At 41.8% G+C, this 18803-nt stretch overlaps 2 protein-coding genes and 1 long non-coding RNA gene across 10 annotated transcripts in view; 1 reads left to right on the top strand and 2 right to left on the bottom strand.

The window, feature by feature from the left end:
• The window catches only part of LOC125643336 (cell surface hyaluronidase CEMIP2), a 74257-nt gene extending 72558 nt beyond the window's left edge, over window positions 1–1699 (bottom strand). For 2 of the 7 annotated variants that reach the window (XR_012670282.1, XR_012670281.1), the window contains exons 1-2: window positions 1338–1698; window positions 483–766 (exon numbers count right to left, since the gene is read on the bottom strand). Coding sequence is in view for 3 of the 7 variants with exons in the window: in XM_075133152.1 (XP_074989253.1) it covers window positions 483–672 (190 nt within the window). In the remaining 4 variants the exon portion in view is untranslated. Of the gene's footprint in view, window positions 1–482; window positions 767–1337 lie in introns of those variants that run through there. The other 5 variants (XR_012670283.1, XM_075133154.1, XM_075133152.1 and 2 more) reach the window with 4 other exon arrangements.
• Window positions 212–10431, top strand: LOC125643340 (uncharacterized). The gene is made up of 2 exons (XR_007358681.2): window positions 212–534; window positions 9414–10431. It is a non-coding gene; the product is annotated as an uncharacterized LOC125643340 (long non-coding RNA).
• The window catches only part of ABHD17C (abhydrolase domain containing 17C, depalmitoylase), a 52087-nt gene continuing 37865 nt past the window's right edge, over window positions 4582–18803 (bottom strand). The window contains exons 2-3 of one of the 2 annotated variants that reach the window (XM_048865766.2): window positions 11698–11877; window positions 4582–6084 (exon numbers count right to left, since the gene is read on the bottom strand). In XM_048865766.2, coding sequence (XP_048721723.2) covers window positions 5865–6084; window positions 11698–11877 — 400 coding nt within the window. In that variant the 3' untranslated portion in view covers window positions 4582–5864. Of the gene's footprint in view, window positions 6085–10398; window positions 10847–11697; window positions 11878–18803 lie in introns of those variants that run through there. The other variant, XM_048865767.2, reaches the window with a different exon arrangement.

Here is an 18803-nt window from a genome sequence, read left to right on the forward strand (position 1 = left end):
TATGTATTGGTCCTTCTCCCAGGGGCTACAGTAGTATGTGTTAAGGAGGTGGTATGGAATCAAACCACAACATTCTGATCTAGATGCTGATTTTGGACCCCCGGTGGCCCCGAATTGCAGGGGAAATGTGGATCTGAGGAAGTCCAGAAGAATTTCCAAACAGCAGGAAAGATGGGAGCATGTACTCAACATGCTGGGGCAAAATGGACAGAACTCTGGGTTCTCTTGTTTTAAATGCCCAAGAACTGCTGATTCAGCACTTTTGCAGGCCTCCGCTTGAAAGCCAGATAAAGCAAGCAGCTTTGCTGCTAGCACTGCCCATTGGCAAGCTTCTGCACCGTCCACGGCATTTGTAATTTGAGCTGCAAACTACTGGTCCTCATGTCACTCTAGCCAACCTCACGCGTCAGCTGCACCAAAATGCTACATTAACCAACCCACTGCGGAGCGCTTGCGGGAGCCCCAGACAACGTTTTACTAACTGTTTAAACTTGTCGCTTGAGAACCTGGGCAACGAGACAGGAGCAGCAGCAGGTTGGCAAGTACCAGGGCACGGGGGCTGGGTGCTGAGAGACGCACACCGCTGCTGGCTTTCTTCTTCGGGCGACGCTCAGATGGCCGCAGCCCCTCTGATCTGCTCTCCGGCTGCAGGGGGGCTGACTTTGAAGCCATGGCGGCAGGCGAGCTGGCAGTTCTGCTAATGGGAGGCGCTGCTGCATGAAGGGACGTGGAGGCGGGAGGGGCGCAGAGGCCTGGGATTTTAAACCTGCAACGAAGGGGAGATGGGTCTCCACCCGTTCGCGCTCTCCCCCACACAGCACAGCCGCTGTCTTCCCCTGCAGCCCCGCTCCCCCCCCTGCCGGGACTCGGCGCAGCACAAGCCCGGGCGGTGTTTGCGAGCGAGCACCGAGCGGGGGAACCAGAGAGCTCCGACGACCCCCAACGCACCAGCCCGGCCCACAACCCACCAGCCTCCCGGGACTGCCCGGGGCCTTTGGGTGGCTGAGCCTCGCTCCTCTCCTCCGCCCAGCCAGGCACTCCGCTCTGCACCAAGCCCCCTGGCTCGCGGAGGTGCTCTCCGCAGCGCCGGGCTGGGGCGCGCACGATGGCCCCTGCAGTCCGCTTGGCACCTCCAGGCCACGTCTCAGCCCCAGCTGCGCTTAGCTCCCCTCTCCGTGCAGGAAGCGCCAGGGCCCTCTCCCGGCGGCGCCTAGGGGGACGGGGCTGCAGCCCGGTTCCTTGCCGCCGCGGCCCAGGGTAGGACTGGGAGCGCACGGAGCCGGGGCGAGCTCGGTGCTTGCCGGGTTTCCCCCCGGCCGCTGCTCTGCGCTTCTTACCTGGCAGCCCGGCTCCCGGGGACTCCCTTCCGCCCCCAGCCGCCTTCCCTGCGAACGCGTCCAGAGCGCACGGGGCACAGCAGCCAATGCAAACCACTCACCCCCTGCCGAAAGCCACCCACCCCGCCAGGGACCCTGCTGCGCCCCGAGCCGGCCCTGATGCAGCGGGCCGGCGCAGAGTGGCTGAAGCGAGGCGCAGAGAGGATGCACCACCAGGCACTTCAGGCCGGCCCTGGAGGTCCTATTCCCATCCCCCCCAAAAGTCTTTGGGAACGTGGAGTTGCCAGGCAGCAGCATAGGACCTCCCCCAGCCCCGGGCCTAGGTAGATCAAGAGCAAAGGTGCCTCGAGCTGTTATTTTCTAAGCTACGGCTGTTCAGAAAAGAGGCAGCAAGAAGCAGCGGAAGGAAGATGCTCCTAAAGCTGCCTTCAAGGGAAATCCAAAATGAAGGAGTTAGGTTCTCACTGAGACTGGCCCGTCCCCCACACCACACCTGGCTGGTAGGGAGACACCTCTACCTCCAAAATAAGGAATAGAAAGTGTTGCAGATCCAAAGCACTAATCTGAAAACAGAGTTTGGTGCTTATTTAGGGGGCTAACAAGTCAGTACCCCATGTAAGATTGCCCCGATTTAGGGGAAGGGCCTGGACAAATTCCAGCAGAAAGTAACAATCTCCCTAAGAGCAGAAGGTAAGTAATTAGCCTATATCACAGTAGGTAATTAAGCAGTGGAAGGGGTATAACATAACAGATATACAGGGAAGAGTCTGAAAATTAAGGGATAGGGTACCAACATTAGAACCACCATGACTACATTAGAAATGTAAACAGTGTGTATCAGATTCCCAAATGCTGCCATACCAGCTATAACTGAGAAGTCAAGAAAAAAAAATGCAGATGTACAGTCGTGCTCCATGCCATCTTTCTACCCCCAAAATTTCTACTTCATAAAGCTTTCACAGCTGTCCCAAGTGAAACATAAATGGAAGCAACATACACACCTAAGAAAAAAAAAGTTAGGAAACATTACACCCTAAAAGACCGTCTAAGTACTCCAGCAACACGGTTTACAAAACAGCATATAGACAGCAATTAATTTTCAGAGACATCGTGATAGCTCTAAAACATGCTTACACTATGGTAAGGGCATATCTAAATTTAAGAACAAAATTATATTACAATTTTTTTGTTTTATCAGCTGGAGTTTAGCAAAAGTCCCATTGATTATATTTTTTGCAAACCCAGAGCATTTTAAACAATAGTTCAAAGCCCCTCTCCCATAGTTTCACTCCATTACGCCTCTTGATACAAAAAGGTCCTATGCTAATACTATTCTCTTTCAATATAGAGTGTCCTGGATTTGCGCTTGGTTAAGCTGTTCCATGAGTCAGTCATGGATTTTTAATTAAAATTTAGTTCTGACATCCCATAAATCAATTTTTTAAACAGGTGGGAGATTTTTAAATGTATGAATTAGAAATATTCAAATGCCCAAAGTCAGGGAATGATCATTACAAAATTACTGGAGTGAAGAGAGAGGTCAATATATTTTATATATGCTTTTTCACCGAAGAGTTTGATAGCATCACACAACTCACAGAACTGATTCAAGCATGCTTGGATAGGAACATTGTTGAATGCACTGAAAATTCTTTGAGGGTAAATTTATTGAATTGAAGGGAGAAGGCAACATCATAGAGGGTCATGGCAAGGATCATTATTTAATGTTTTCATTGATGACAGGGAAAGTTTAAAACATGTTAATGAAATTCAGATTATATGGAATTGTAAGGAGTTACTGACATTGACCAGAACAGAGAAATATCAAGGGACCTATACATATTAAAAATTGGCAGAAAGTTTGGGTAAATGGAAAAAATCTGAAGGAAGTGTTAGACAAAGATCTGGAAAACAGTCATGCTGAAAGAAATCTAGTGGTGAGGGTACCCAGGACATGTCTGCAATGCAATAGCAAATATCAGTGAAAAATACTATTGCAAGGTTGGGCTGAATAGGTACACATCATTTCAAGGAGCAGCAAAGAGATAGTAAGTAGTTCCAACCCTATATGGGGCTGATGTGACCACATCTGGAGAACTATATTCAGCTATGGGCACCTCACTACTAGGATACTGACAAATTTGACCAAATTCAATGACTACTGTATCAAGTGATTGAGGAAGCTAGGGTAAGTGATTTATAAAGGAAAGATTAAAAGAGCTAAGTGGAACATGTCTAAGCAATATTTAAAAGTGACTGCATTATGCAGGGGAGGGGAAGAGATAATCTGGCCTAAATTTTCAGAAGTGACAAAGTGGTAAGCATTTCCTGAAAAACCAGGCCTCTAAATTGTCTCAAGTTGGACACTCAGAACTGGAGAAACTGAAAGTCCCTAGTCACTTTTGAATGCATAGGCCTATATCTACAAACAGAGTATGCACAGCAGGGGCCCCACTCTTTCATCACAGGGTCAGAACAACTCCCACAGATGTTAATAATGGGAGCTGCTGTCCTCAGAGATGGAAAGGAATTCTTAGGGGTTGTATAAAAGGGATATGATGAAAAGATGACACGAACACACCTCATTTAGTTACAAAGCTCAGTCATCTGAAACAAAAAGGGTAATTTAAGATGAAAATGAAGCAAAAACTCACTTGACAGCATGTGGAATAGTCACCAAGCGAACTGCTGGAAGCCCCATTGCTTGGGCTATTTAAAATCTGACTGCACAAGGTCGATTGCAAAGAACCAGCCTGGACTGATGAGAGGGACTGGATGATCTAACTGACCTTTTCTAGCTTTAATTTCTAGGATTCAGGGATAAACATGAAAATTTCAATTTTACTTTAATTCCTAGGGCACTACCGCTCTAAATCAATCTCCGAGATAGCATGCACACTTGCTGTGCTCACGTTAGTTAACTGCATCCTTGTCACAAGATCTCGCGATGACCATATTTTCAAACATTGTTCCCAGCCATGATTTTCAATATTTAAACAGTAAGTCAAGAATCCTTACCAAACAACACCAGTTTACATTCCGTTTACATAAAATATTGAGCAGAATGGCAGGTTTGCTCTTTAGGATTATTTTGTGCCTTTTTGTAAATATTTAACATTAAAATGCAAGGTTAGGCCACCAGATTATTTGGTATTTTCTCCTCCTTCCAAAATATAATTTTTCCATACCTCATGTTTGCTGCTTTTGTATGAAAACGACAGTACAAATGAGATTCACGATTCAATATGCTCTAATCCATGCATCCTTTATTCCATTACAACCACTGTGTTGCATTCTAGCAACAGTACACAAACTGCAATCAACCGCAATCAATGTTTACAACAATCTGAGGCTTACAGTACATTTAAGGCCTTTAAATTTGGAAAAAATTAGACCTATGGTAGTAGTGTAACAATTGTAAGTGTCTTGCATTTCTGATGCATATTCTGTGTGATTCCAGTGTCAAAGAATCAAATTACTTCTAAACTAAAAAGATTAGTTCAATGAAAATTTAGTTACATAAATTCATCAAAAACATAAAATGTTAATTTTTTTGTCCTGGAAATCTTATAAAATTTTAATAGCAAAATAATATAGGGATAAAAACATATTTTAACAAAATGTATTCAATCATATACAAACCAGAATTCTGCAGTTTATTGTAATTAGACTTAAATTAAAACTACCAATTAAGAATCTATGCACAATGTAAATTCAAATATGTACAGTACTTTTAAAAAGTCTACAGGAATGCTTTACAGAAGGAAATGTTATGGCTCTTATTCAGACCCTCTGAATATTAAAAGGAGTTTTCTATTAATGAATTTACACATTTATTTTTATTAAACAAAAACAATTCAGTTAATTTTTCCTTAAGAATATTCCAGTTATGTTTATACAGATGGCTGAGAGGTTGTTACAGAATTTAGCCCCATGTAGTAAATTTTTTTTTTCCAGGAAAGAGTAGGACATCTTAAATAAATTTACTTGGGAAGATTAGTAAGTTAAATAAAGATCACTAAGAGGAAAGACCTCGTCACAACAACTTTCCAGTTACATTACCACAGCTAGAAATTTACAAAGAAAGTACTCCCTTAGATTGAACCCATGAATCGATTGTTAAGAACAAGCTGTAGTTCACAACAGTTGTGTTCCAAATACTGAGAACATTGAAAAAAAGTCTCATAGGACAGAATTATAAATGATCAGACGGTAGAGAAAACTGACTTTAGAATATTAATACAGCACTAGATTAAAAGTGTCCCCATATTCAGCTAGTATCCCCTTGTCCTCCAGAGTAATGAAACTAAAAATCATTGGAGTTACAGTAGTTGACCATATTGTGTGCATTAGTAGAATAATTTCCAGATATAAAAGACAAGTTTCATCAGATGTTTGATTAGAACACCCTCAAGACAGGTATTTCTTCATAGTATAAAGCTATTACAGCTATCCAGTTAAAGCATGTGCAAAAAACAGGTAGTTTCTTCCATTCACAGTAACTGAGGTAAAATCAAGTAGGCTTCTTCAGGAGTTGGGGAGTTCATGAGATATGAACTGTTTTAGTCTTTCTAGATATTGTGCATAAAGCTCTATGTCATTATGCCCAGCCCCTTCCACCCAGAGGGGCTCCACTGCTCGTGGACATCGCTCATACATTGCCAGGCCATGGGAGAAATCTATTACCTCGTCTTCAGTACCATGAATTACCAACACAGGAGAGGTTACTTTAGATATCTTGTCAATGCTGGGCGGGGGGATGGAAAAGAAAAAGAAGTTACTCAGGCTTTTAGTTTTTACATTTGTAGTACCAAAGAAAACGAAGTTGAATTAATTACTAAACACATTTAAGGAATATTGTATTTTTTTTAAATGGATGCCCCCCCCCCCTTGATGCCCCACTGACTTATCCACAAAACAGGCAAAGATAACGGTCAGTGCAAGCTCCCCTTTTATTGCCATCATGCTACCAATCTCTTCAATGGCAAGAAGTCTGTCCACTCTCCTGCCTGGTCAAATCTTTGGCTTATTAGTGCCCATCATACCAGCTAGGATGTGGACATCTGTCTACCTCAGAACCAACCTGAGCCCACCAATGCATTCCCACAGAGGATGAAACTTAAGTCACCACGTCTGAATTTGAACTAGTGACCAATGTAGCCTAGAGCCATTCAGTTCCCTAATTCATTATGGCCCTTTGACTGAAAAATCATTTAGAAAGCATTCTTATCTATGTTATTGACCTCAGAGGTTAATACAGATTATTTTAAAGGATTAATTCATTTTAAGATTAATTTTAAAATATAATTTTCTCTATTTAAATTGGCTGTTTTCATTTTGCATTTCTGCTCGCACCATGAAAAAAATAATAGGGTTATGTTACAAATACACTATACTTTTGGTCAGTCATTTTCACTTCCAGGTTCTCATATGCACTTGCACAATATTGCAATGTGAGGATTGAAAACACGAAAGGGACATATTTAACGGCAAATCAACAACAACAACAAAAACATACACAGGATTTGTTTCATGGAAACATTTATGTGCATCTTGGGCTTGGAAAAGGCTTATTTTTCACCACCTAAATTTGGGGAAATTTTGACCTTAAAGTAAACATTCAGCTTAGATGCAAGTTTCCTTTAGCAGTATAGTATTTCTATTGGACTTTTTGTTTTTGGGAGAGTAGGGTGGGAGGAAAGGACAATGATTAAGCTACTACAGTATCTGTAGTTCTCACGACTCTATTTTCTAAGCTCCAATATACCATATTTAGCCAACAGTTTACATATAGAATTATTTGTTGCTTCCCCGTCAAGTACTAGAATGAACTAAACATACTATTCTTTTCATAATAGGTAAATACATCTCAATCTACAAATATTTGATGGGTGTGAACACCAAGGAAAGAAAGGAACTATTTAGGGTGGTACAAGGGGATAGGACTAGAAATAAGGAGATGAAATTAGGAAAAGGCTTGCTTGTTAGCAAGTTTTCTTAACAGTGATATCTATTACACTGTGGAACAGTTCCCCAAGTAGTGAGAACTCCATCGCTTTGGACATCTGAAATAAGACATCAGAAGATCTATTGTAGTGAACAATCTTGAACTGACAGAATAGACTAGACAACTTTTTCCCACCTCTAATTTCTATGATTTGTTAAATAAAGTTGAACAATAATTAAAGGGAGTCAGGATGTTGATACTCTCAGAGGAAGTGAAAGAAGTGAAACATCTAGATGTGAAAGTGACAACACAAAAGTGAAACTATCTATCCAGTCACTCAAAATGAGTAAAAAAACCAAAAAGATAGGCAAGCCAATGTGACAATTTACAAATAAATACAACATTTTGAAAATACTGATAATTCCATTCAAAAATTTAAATGTGAACTGGAACAAAGAATTTCACGCGTGTAAAAGCTCAGCATTTGGTGTACTGTGGAATTCTAGGTAACAGCTATTGCTAAACAAACATTTTGGTCTCTCTACATCCCAGTATCTCTTCAAAACAGACTGTACAAGCTTAAAACAGTAAAAAGTTAAGACTTGATTTTAAAATTAGATTCTGGCAGGAAAACATTAAATATGGACTAGTCAGGTTTAGCTTTTTCCATGTGGAATACAGATAAGGACTTTAAGAGAGACGGTCAGTATAAGATGTACAATTGTAGTTTTTATTTGTATCCCCAGGTGAAGAATACCATAATTAATGGCAATGTGAAATAAGCAAAATATTGACTAATTTAGTTTAAAGTCTTAAAACCCAATGGACTGCCTGCTACTGAGTAAAGATTTCATAATAGGCATGTCAGCTATGTGCAGTTATGTACACAAAAGTCTTTTTATATATCACTCTTATTAGCTAGCTACTGTTTTTAATATATTTTAGAAAATTGGGAAATCCCCATCATTGCAGCATTCAGGTAACTAGCTTAATAGTCTGTGAATACAGATGAAGAATTGTCATTAAAGAAAAAAATATTTGTATTTTGCAAAAAATTGGACAGCATCCCATTGCCAACTCAGCTACTTGTAAAGCAGTATTTAAACTGCACATTAGCCTACTTGGTATTCTCAGCCACACCACTCTGCATCTAGGAAATCTACAGAGACTACATTCTCATGAGGTCCCAACATAAAACACACACAACAGCCATTCTCCAAAAGTGTATATAAACATTGTTTCCTACAGTGAAGGCAGACAGATGTGCTGTACACATTAATGAAAATGCACAAATGTTTATTTCCCTTGTTTTAAGTGAAGTCAGTCAGAGCAATGAACAGATCAGTAGAAGAGTAATAAAAAAATACCGTACAACATCTCTGCTGTCAAGCTTTAAACACCCTTTCCCCCATACACACTTATTTATTTTTTAAACTGTTTGACTTGGCTTGTTCAATCTAATCACTGCTACACAATCCTGTAAATAAAGTAATTAAAAACCTTAGCTTTTTCTCCTCTAGAAGTATTAATTTTAATCATAAATATTAGATATTTAAAAACTCTAATAGAAGAACGATGCACAAGTTTAAGAGCAAGAGCTTTTAAACTACTAAATATACCCTCAGTGAATTCGTATTTTAATTTTCTGAGAAGTGTACTAAGGATGACAACTTCACAAAAAAATTGTAGCACTATAAGCTTGAAGATCATATATTTTAAGAAGCAGCTGTCTCACTAGCTACAGACGGTCTTCCTAAAACTCTCTCTTTAAATGTTAGCTCTTTCAATCAAGTTAAGATAAAACATAATGAATAGAATGAATTCCACTGCTATATCCTAGCTGCAAAAGGTCTGCCTACGTGGTGAACCCTCCTCCCACCATCCCCGCAGCGAGCCCAGGTCAATACTACAGGCCTAAAAACAGTAGCGTAGACATTCTCGTTGAGGCTGGAGCCTGAGCTCTGAGACCCACCCCCTTTGCCAGGTCTCAGAGTCTGAGTGAGAATGTGCGTGTACACGGCCAATTCAGCATCATAGTGGGAGCCCTGCAAGTCCAAGTCACTTGACCTGGCTCTGAGACTCACTGTGCCATTTTTTTTTTTTTTTTTTTTTTTTTTTTTTTTTTGCAGTGTAGATGTACCCAAAGTCTGCAGCAGATCACAGAGCTCAACTCTGCACAAGCCTTTACGGAGCTTGCTCGTCTTCTCCCTTCCCTGGCTGCAGGAAACTACTTGGGGTATTTTTTCCTCTCAGACTTTTGCATGCATCATTGTCAGAAGATCAGTATCACAAGCACTTCATGACAGTCTCAGAAGACAATGCTACTATATATGACTTCTAAGCTCAAATGAGGAACCTTTTTCTGGAGAAAGTTGCACGGAATACTTAATAGCAAACACTCAAGTAACAAGAGAATCAGGGATGGCTTCTGTAGCTGCAAAGTACACTCTGCAGCATAGCGTCATAGTAGTAAAATGTTAAACAATACCGCTTCCACCACATGGCCTTGTACAGCTCAGATTTAGACAAGGATTAGAACTATTTGTACTGGAGAGATGCCTCCCAGAGAAGTCAAACGAGAATCTGGTGCTTATTAGTCAAAGCAAATTTGACTTCTCACTTAACAGTCACTGCAATAAGCAGCAGGGGTTTAAGACAGTAGTTCTCAACCTGGGGTAAGCATACCCCGGGGTACGTACAGGTCTTCCATGGGGTACATCAACGTATCTAGATATTTGCCTAGTTTTTGCAACAGGCTACATAAAAAGCACTAGTGACGTCAGTACAAATGAACATTTCATACAATGACTTGTTTATTCTGCTCTATATACTATACACTGAAATACAAGTAAAATATTTATATTCCAATTCATTTATTTTATAATTATGTGGTAAAAATGAGAAAGCAAGCAATTTTTCAGTAACATGTATTTTTATGTCTGATTTTGTAAGCAAGTAGTTTTTAAGTAAGGTGAAATTTGGGGTACGCAAGATAAATCAGACTCCTAAAGGGATACAGTAGTCTGGAAAGGTTGAGAGCCACTAGTTTAAGATATTTTCTTACACTTACATCTTTAAAAGTGTAGTAAAACTATATCAAAATGTTGTAATATGTACTGGTTTATTAAAGCAATTTTCAGATGCAAATTAGATAAAGTGTGTTCATTAGTATGAAGTTTTAATTATTCAAGCAGTAGGAGTTAAAATACATCTGGCTTCTTTATCACAGTAGCCCCACAAAATTGATTCTTTGAGGTTCCAATGTGTGGAATTTGGGCCTCCACCTTTCTCCCCCACTCAGGAAAAAAAAAAGAATGATTGTGCTCTGGAAGATGCAGTTTCTGCTCTGAACATGGAATCCTTGTGGACATCCCACCTACAAACATTTGTAAGTGTTGCAAAAACAACTGCAACACTGAAGGGTGCTCTCTGGTCACTGATTTTCACTCTTAGAATGTAAATTTCACTTGCTTTTACAACTCAGTGTTTGATACAGTTTAGGATTCCTGGAACAGATGTTAGCATCCAAATGTTTTGGTCTCTCTTTATATCTTCGTACCTCCTAAAACAGAATGTAAAAGCCCAACAATATAGACAAGCGTATTCGTTATCCAGAAACTAATCACGTTAAACTTTCAATGCGGCATTTTAAAGATTTAAGCTCATTTTAAAGACGACAACTGAAGTGTACCACATATCTCATCAATTGATCTTAGGTGCCCCCCATTATGGTGGTATCCGAGCACCTCAATCTTAATGCCTTTATCCTCACAACACCTTTGTGAGACAAGGAAGTATTTTACAGATGGGGACCTGAGGCAGACACACTCACAGGAAGCCTGTGGCAGAGCAGGTCACAGAGTACTAGGCTAGCGCCCTAACCACTGTGCCATCCTTCCTCTCTTCCTTTATGCAGTAGCAGACATTATCCAGCACTTTCAGTCTATTGTTTTTGTACAGCAGTATCAGCAGTTAACAAGAAGCCTAAAATTCTTTCACGTATATTTGTTGATACCACGTACCTTTTAAATCAGAATTGGCTAAACAATGTACACTTCTAAAGGAGTGTTACTTTTTAGCTAAAAGCACTTGACAGCGCAACCGTAGCTAACAGTTACCAGTCTAAATTTAACATACACAGAATCGGTGGACTGTGTACAAGCACTAAAAATTGAAATGATAAATAGCTGTGAAGATTGTAGGGTTTTCTTTATTTGCTTATTTAGCAAACTAGCATCCCAGTTTGAGACTACAAGCTACTCAGTGGCAAATGAATATATTTATTATCTGTTTTGATTTATAAGATATGCCTGTCCAAAGCTCAAGATGCACATCACAATACAAATAAAGAACACACTATAGAAAGGTTTAAGGTGACCATAGAGCAATCCCTCTAGCAATATTTGCACATACCTTGGGAAAGCATCAAAGCAATATGTTTTCCTGGTGTCAGGAAAAGCTACCCGTAATCCAGACATCAAAGGAGAATGAAGGATTACAGCTGCACACTCATACCGAGATGCCAGGTCCACTGTTGGGACAGTTCCAATACTCTGACCATAGAGAATTATGTTCTCGGGACTCACACCATACCTGCAAAGAGAATTAGAAAATATATCGTTTAATTTTTTTTTTTTTTACAACCTAGATCAAATGAAGAACAGCGACAGAAACAAAACACACATTCTACCCACTGCAGTTCTCCAAAATCTACTCCCAGTATATAGGAAAGTATCAAGTCTGTATGTAATAGAGTAAATCATTATCGAAGTATTATGTAGTAATTAGAACACTTTCAGGATTATCGGCATGCTTGTTACTCCCAACCATACTTGTGAATGTTCAGGAATCTAAGTTATCTTCCACAACACAGTGCAGTAAACTGTGTTTGACACTGACAAAAAGCTATCTTAACGCTGACCCTCAGTCTCCTGTTTAAAAAAAAACTTTGTTTTATAAAAAGAGTCAGATTCAACCCAAGAGGAGATATAATCACGATCATACGAACTGGAAATTAAGTACAATTGCCTCATTTACATATTTAGTAAATGTAAGATGGATGGATCTTAATTATTCCCATCCATTCTGTTAGCATCCTAGTTGGTGTGCTGTATAGTTTTCAGATCGTTACTTATAGCTCAAGTTACAGACTGATGTATAGTAATCTGCTGCTACAAAGTATCACTAATATCACAATCTTAGTTAGATACTCAGAAATATCAAAAAGTTAGTTTAAAATATGAAATTACTTTCCAGGGTAATCTAAAGTTTTTAGGATAAACAATATTTGATAACCACAATATTGAAAATACAAATTACAGCTGCAGTTCTGAGAGTCACAGGATATTACCCACAGATCTTCAATGTCACTTTATTACAAGAGGCACAAAGAAATAATTCACTGCAGAGGAATGCACGCTTCTGGTAGGAAATATTTTTAATCGGTTTGTAAGAGTGCATTTTTCCAATGATGATTGGCCCCATTGTCACTAATACAGCAATTGCCATGACACTGGAAGTCAGAACCTACAGCTGGGATTCCACCAGGTGGTATGGGGCAGGTTTTCAGTCCCTTTGGATATGAAATGGATAGCAGCCTGGTGCACACATGACTGGCTGCTTTACCAGAAACCCACCAGCAAGCAATCAGCTGCTCCTATGGCAGCAGCAAAAGGGATAGGGAAGAAAAGTTACTGAGAAGGGGAAACACAGTACTAATCATCCTAGGACACATTACAGTATGATATTTAATTTTATAATGGAGCAAGATTTATTTGGATTGTAGTCTCTTTGAGACAGGGACTGCGCCTTCCCAGATGTTTGTGCAATGCTTAACACAGTGTAACATTACTGAAACATGAGTAAGCAACTATAATAAAAATTTGTCCCTGGAGTGAACTCTATCCTCTTAGTGGTCTGTCACAGCCAGAGTCTGATGTCTTTCAAGATGTAAAGCTCATTTAGGGCAAATTTTCCCTGGCTGGCAGAGAGGGTCCTGGATGCAGTGAAACCCTGTATGGTTGTTGCACAGGAAGAGACTCCGAGGAGTGAAATCCTGGCCCCACCGACTTAAAGGAGGGCAGGATTTCTCTCCAGAAGTCATTTGAAAATAATCTGCACTCACTTCATGGTACAGTATAGCCGAGAGATTTGGGAGCAGTGCACCTAACTATGCTGATCCATCTACCAGCCATTTCACCCTGTTACTCAGAGATAGGTGCAGTAGGAGCAGAGACCACCACAACCTAAAAGTTGTAGCCGCAGTCACTATGTGGTGTGGGTGTGTGAGAGGGTGTGTGTGGAGCATTCCACAGATTATTAATATTACAGTAGGGCCTAGAGGCACGAGTCAGGCATCCACTGTGCTAGACAACGTACAAACACACAGTGAAGAGATGTCCCTCTTCCAAAGAGTTTACAATCTAAGCATATGTGAAGACAACAGCAGGTAGATGAAGGAGAAGCACAATGCAACAGTGATCTGCTCCCTAGAGTGTGAGCTTTGCAACCCTGTCTTTGCCCAGAGACTAGGATTTTCCCCATTCGCTCATTTTCACCACTTTTGGTTTTATTTTGTTTCTGTAAGTGGTTTATGTAATTTGTGTTGTCAGCAAAGCACATAGCTACCACAGTGATAGGCCCTCTAGAAACAAAAAAGTTAAGGTACAATCTGCATTTCGCAGGAAGCAAATCAGTTAAAGTAGGATGCCGTGTGAAGTGCTATAAACATTGGGGATCTCCTACATTGCAATCAGCCCTGTTTCACTGACTAAGTATCAGAGCCATTAAAAGTTTAGTTCTGACTATATCATAGCTGTGAAGTGGCATTTTTGCTATATTTGTCTTTAAAGAATTAAGACTAATATTGTCCTTTAAGGTATACAGTGAAACGTGCTGAAACATGCACTGAGTCAAGTGACAAGGGTGTAACTGGTACCAGAATTAACAGTGACACAAAGCAGGAAGGGCAACTAAAGATTGTTTTAGTTACGTAGTTGTCATTTCTACATCACTTCTAGCTAATCAGCATCAAGCAATGAGATAGTGGAAGTTCCTACAACTAGTTTAAGTTATCTTTCCCTTTGCCCTTGCTCCTTTTGATCAGAAGAGTGCCACATCTCTCAGACAAATTCACCTCCGAACAGCTGAACAAAACACTCGTGCTTATATTTTGCACATTTACTGCGGGGCCAAAGGGCGTTTGATGATTCAAGAGCAAGGTCCAAGGTGAAACAGAATCTAAACACCTGCAGTTTTAAGTTTTGATTTAATAGAATCATAGAATATCAGGGTTGGAAGGGACCTCAGGAGATCATCTAGTCCAACCCCCTGCTCAAAGCAGGACCAATTCCCAATTTTTGCCCCAGATCCCTAAATGGCCCCCTCAAGGATTGAACTCACAACCCTGGGTTTAGCGTGATGTCTCCACTCCTTAAAATATTAAACATTTTATAAGAAGGGAGTAGTCAGGTGGAAAGTGAAACACAGGAGAGGACATGCATGGGTGGAAAGAGAGCAGACGGAGTAGAACCTGGAGTCATGAAGAGAAGAAAGGAAGAGTGTGGAAAACAACCTGGCAAGAAAGAGTGCAGCGGGGGAGGGGAGCTTAAAAAAATCATATTTTGAAAAGACTAATTCTTTTCCTCAGGATTCTGTCACCACTCATTTTCCTTCTTAAAGGAAGAATGTTAGTCCACCACCTAAAGAATGGCTCTTAAAAATATCCTCCATGAAATAAGTGAGCTTTGGTCTCTGTGGAAACAGAAGTCCATGTAACTGAATGGAAGACCCAAGTTAAAATTTGTGGATATGCAACTGTGTTGCTCCTACGGAGGTCATCTTATCTGCCTGTAAGTCTCAAAACCGTTGAGGTGAAGAGTGCGGCACAGGAGAACAGTGCAATTTGGAGAAAGGAGCAAATCTTGAAGCATCTACAAAAGTTACATAGGCACAAGAAAGACTACATGTAGCCTCACATACAAAAAAAGAGACCACATCTTTTACTTTAAAAATGGTTGACAGCTGCAAAACATAGCATCTTTCTGCACGAGAATAACCAAACACTTATTTTTTTTATTGATGCCACTCATAGGTGGAAAGGTTCACAAGTATTTGCAATCACAATACACCCACCAGAGCATGGTTTCTCAACCCATGGGTCGGGACCCAAAATTGAGTCAGAGTTTTTTCAAAGGGTTGCATGGCAGCTCCAGTCCCACGGGGCTGGCTGGGCTTGCCTCCCTGCTCCAGGGACTGAAACCTCTGGGGTTCCAGCGTCACTCAGGTTTGACCCAGCCATCATGAAGCCAGGAGTCCAGGTAGGCCAAATTTGACTGAGTGGCAATGCCACTCTCACAAATTTGGTCCAGTTGGGGGATGGGGCCAAAACTGAGTGGCACTGCAATCCCCTAGGTCACAATGCCCACAGTGGAGGGCCAAGCCGAGCCAGGCCCACAGCACAGGAGCTGCCACTGTGGGGTGAATGCCGTGCAGGATCCAACACCCCCCGGGGGAAGGACCCACCTGAAACCACCCCAGGGTCTCCACCACCAAACTATTTACTGGGTCATGACAGGCCATGAACATTTACAAATGGGTCCTGAGCCCAACAAGGTTGAGAACCACTACTGAGAGGACATAGTTGCTGGCTACAAACAGACTGAACTTGGTGACTACTCTGCTTGTTCCCAGACACATCAATAGGTCAAACTCTGAAACAGAGACTCAGGCCATCTCAACATGTCTATTTTTAGGTGGGGTCAGTCTGTTTGAAAAACCAGTTTTGGTTAGTCCCTCCCCACCGTTCTCATACCCAACATTTAGCTTTCATATTTACTATATCTAGGGATAGTTTGAAATGGAAGTGCCTGAATTGTAAGCAGAGGCTGCCCTGTTTTTTTTCCAGAGCCTCAGAAGTATAGAACAGTAAGTCCCTTTCAAAAGGAACAATTTTGGAATTTGATAGCATTATGTGTCCATCTCTCACAGGGAGCTCCAGTAAACCGTTTTCAAGTAACACTAAATAATTTAGTCTGCAAATATGTAAAATAAATCCAGCACATTTCAACTAAATAGACAAACCGGCCATATTTAGAGATGCTTACAGATTTCTAGAACATTTTTATTACAGCACATCTCCTAACCTATGAAACATCTCATAACCTACTTCCTTTTTTAAAGTCTTTATTGCTCCCCTTTATATAAAAAACAAACCTTTGGCATGGATCCTTTCAAGGCACCTACTTTTCAAGGTAACTGCTATGCCTATTCAAAATCCTTGTGGAATTCTGCGCCACTGCGCATGTGAAGAATTTATGTCCCCTGCATATTTCTTTGCTTCCCCACAGAAAAATAACTTTCTGACAGGGAAGCAAAGGGAAGTCACAAGAGCAGTCATGCAATCCTCTCCAGCAGTATGTTTCGGGTGTCCAGGGCAGCTGGCAGAGAGGTAAATCACTGTGGGAGAGGGGGCAGGACTGGGGAAGACCTGACTGGTGGCTCCTACCCTGTGCTGGGCTCAGCTGCTGGTCTTGGCTGGGCTGGGGAGTGATAGGACTTCCTCTTCCCCTGCACGGCATCTGGGGCTGGGTCAGACCCACCCCTAGATTTCTCCTGCAGCTGCAGGAAGTTCTGCAAACTCCCATCCCCCTGGCATCCTGCATCCATCGTTCCTCAGCTGCAGAGGGAGAGATCCCTGTATAGGGAGCTGCTCCCACATTCGCCCAACCCCCATGCATCCAGACCCCCTCATACCCAAACCCTCCCACCAAGCCCCACCCCCCCGCACTCAGAACCCCCCCGATGAGCCCCACTCCCCCTGCACCTGGACCACCCTGATGAGCCACCCGCACCCTGATCCCCACCCCACCAATCCCCAACCAGCTGCACCTGGATCCCCATCCCACTGAACCCTACTCTCCCAGCATCTGAACACCCCATTAAGCCCCTCACACTCGGGCTCCCTTCTGAGCTCTATCCCACACACACCCAGACCCCCCCACCAGCTGATCCCAAATCAACTTCAGCTGGACTCCCCTGCAGAGTCCCATTACCATTGCACCAAGAACCCCACAAACAGCTCCTGTGCATCCAGATCCCTGAGCCACCTGCACCCAGATTGCTTCTCAACCCACACAAAACCCTCTCAACTCTCACTTGGATCCTGCCGTGCTGAGCCTGCCTGCCCACGCTTGGTGCACCTGGTATGGAGGGGCAGGGCTGGCCCTTGTGCTGTGTCAGGGTGGCTGCAGCCTCACCACTGAGTCTGTGGGGGATGGGGTGAAGGAGGGGGGACTTCACAGTGATCCTCCACTCTGTGCAGCCAGTAGTCTGTGCTCCCCAATGCCATGCTGGAGTTTCCACATTTGACACATACATTTTGCAGAATTTTAAAATATTATGCACAGAATTTTTAAGTTTTTGAAACAGAATGCCCGCAGGAGCATATGTCTCATGTTACAAAGTTAGAACAAAGTTATCCTGCATATTTGTTTTTAAATTTCTGAGTTTTTGTAGAAGCATCTAGGATCTTTAGACAGTACAAACTAGTATAAAGACCTAGGGTCAATAGATAGCATGGAATTCAAAACTCAGATGATTTGGATCAGCTCTAAATTTCAGAATCTGGAAGTACTTAGGTAATGTTTCCATTTCTTATAAAAAAAATTAAATTGGTGGCTAGAGTTATCCTTTATAGAACTGCCTCACCAGTCTATATAGAAATCCAGAGGAAGTCAGTTATTTTTACAATGGGGGAAGAGATAGACCTTTGATTTCTGTTTCAGAATTGGGCTGACTCGTGATTAGTCCCACTGATTTTATTTTATTTTTTAAGTCAGAGAACTTCAATAAGAGGACTCATACCACTAAATAAATACTACGCAAGGCAGTGTGTTTGGGGTTGGGAAGTTTTCCCTGAGGTCAGAGTGGCAGAGGCAGGTGGGGGGGAAGAAGTTTCGCCTTCCTCTGCAGCATGGGGCAAGGATCACTTCCTAGTTTGAACTAGAGAAGATGGTGAATTCTCTGTAACGTGATATCTTCCAAACAAGATCTGAGGACCTCAGTAACACAGCCAGAGGCTATGGGCCTACTACAGGAGTGGGTGGATGAGATTCTGTGGCCTGCAGCATGCAGGAGGTCAGACTAGATGATCACAATGGTCCCTTCTGGCCTTGAAGTCTGTGAGTGTTTGCAGGATTGGACACAAAAAGACTGCATTTCAGGTCATGCCTCAGCAGATCTCTCTCTTGCATTTAGACCAGAATACCACAGGTTTAAGTCCCTCACTAGATGCCAACAGTGACACTGCAAAGAATCTCTGGCTTGGAAGGGGTGGGATGCCACACTATAAAGGTATCAATCTTCAAATGAGAAAATTAAAATATTTTGAGCACTACAGAAAACCTGAAACTGCAGTACATAAGCAATATCCTTTTTGCCAGTCACTGGTGGAAGATTCCTCGACTTCACTTTAAAAAACCTTAACATGCATAGTAAAACATGGAAATTGATTCTCATTA

Source organism: Caretta caretta, chromosome 10 (genome assembly GCF_965140235.1).
Source record: "Caretta caretta isolate rCarCar2 chromosome 10, rCarCar1.hap1, whole genome shotgun sequence".
NCBI lineage: Eukaryota > Metazoa > Chordata > Testudines > Cheloniidae > Caretta > Caretta caretta.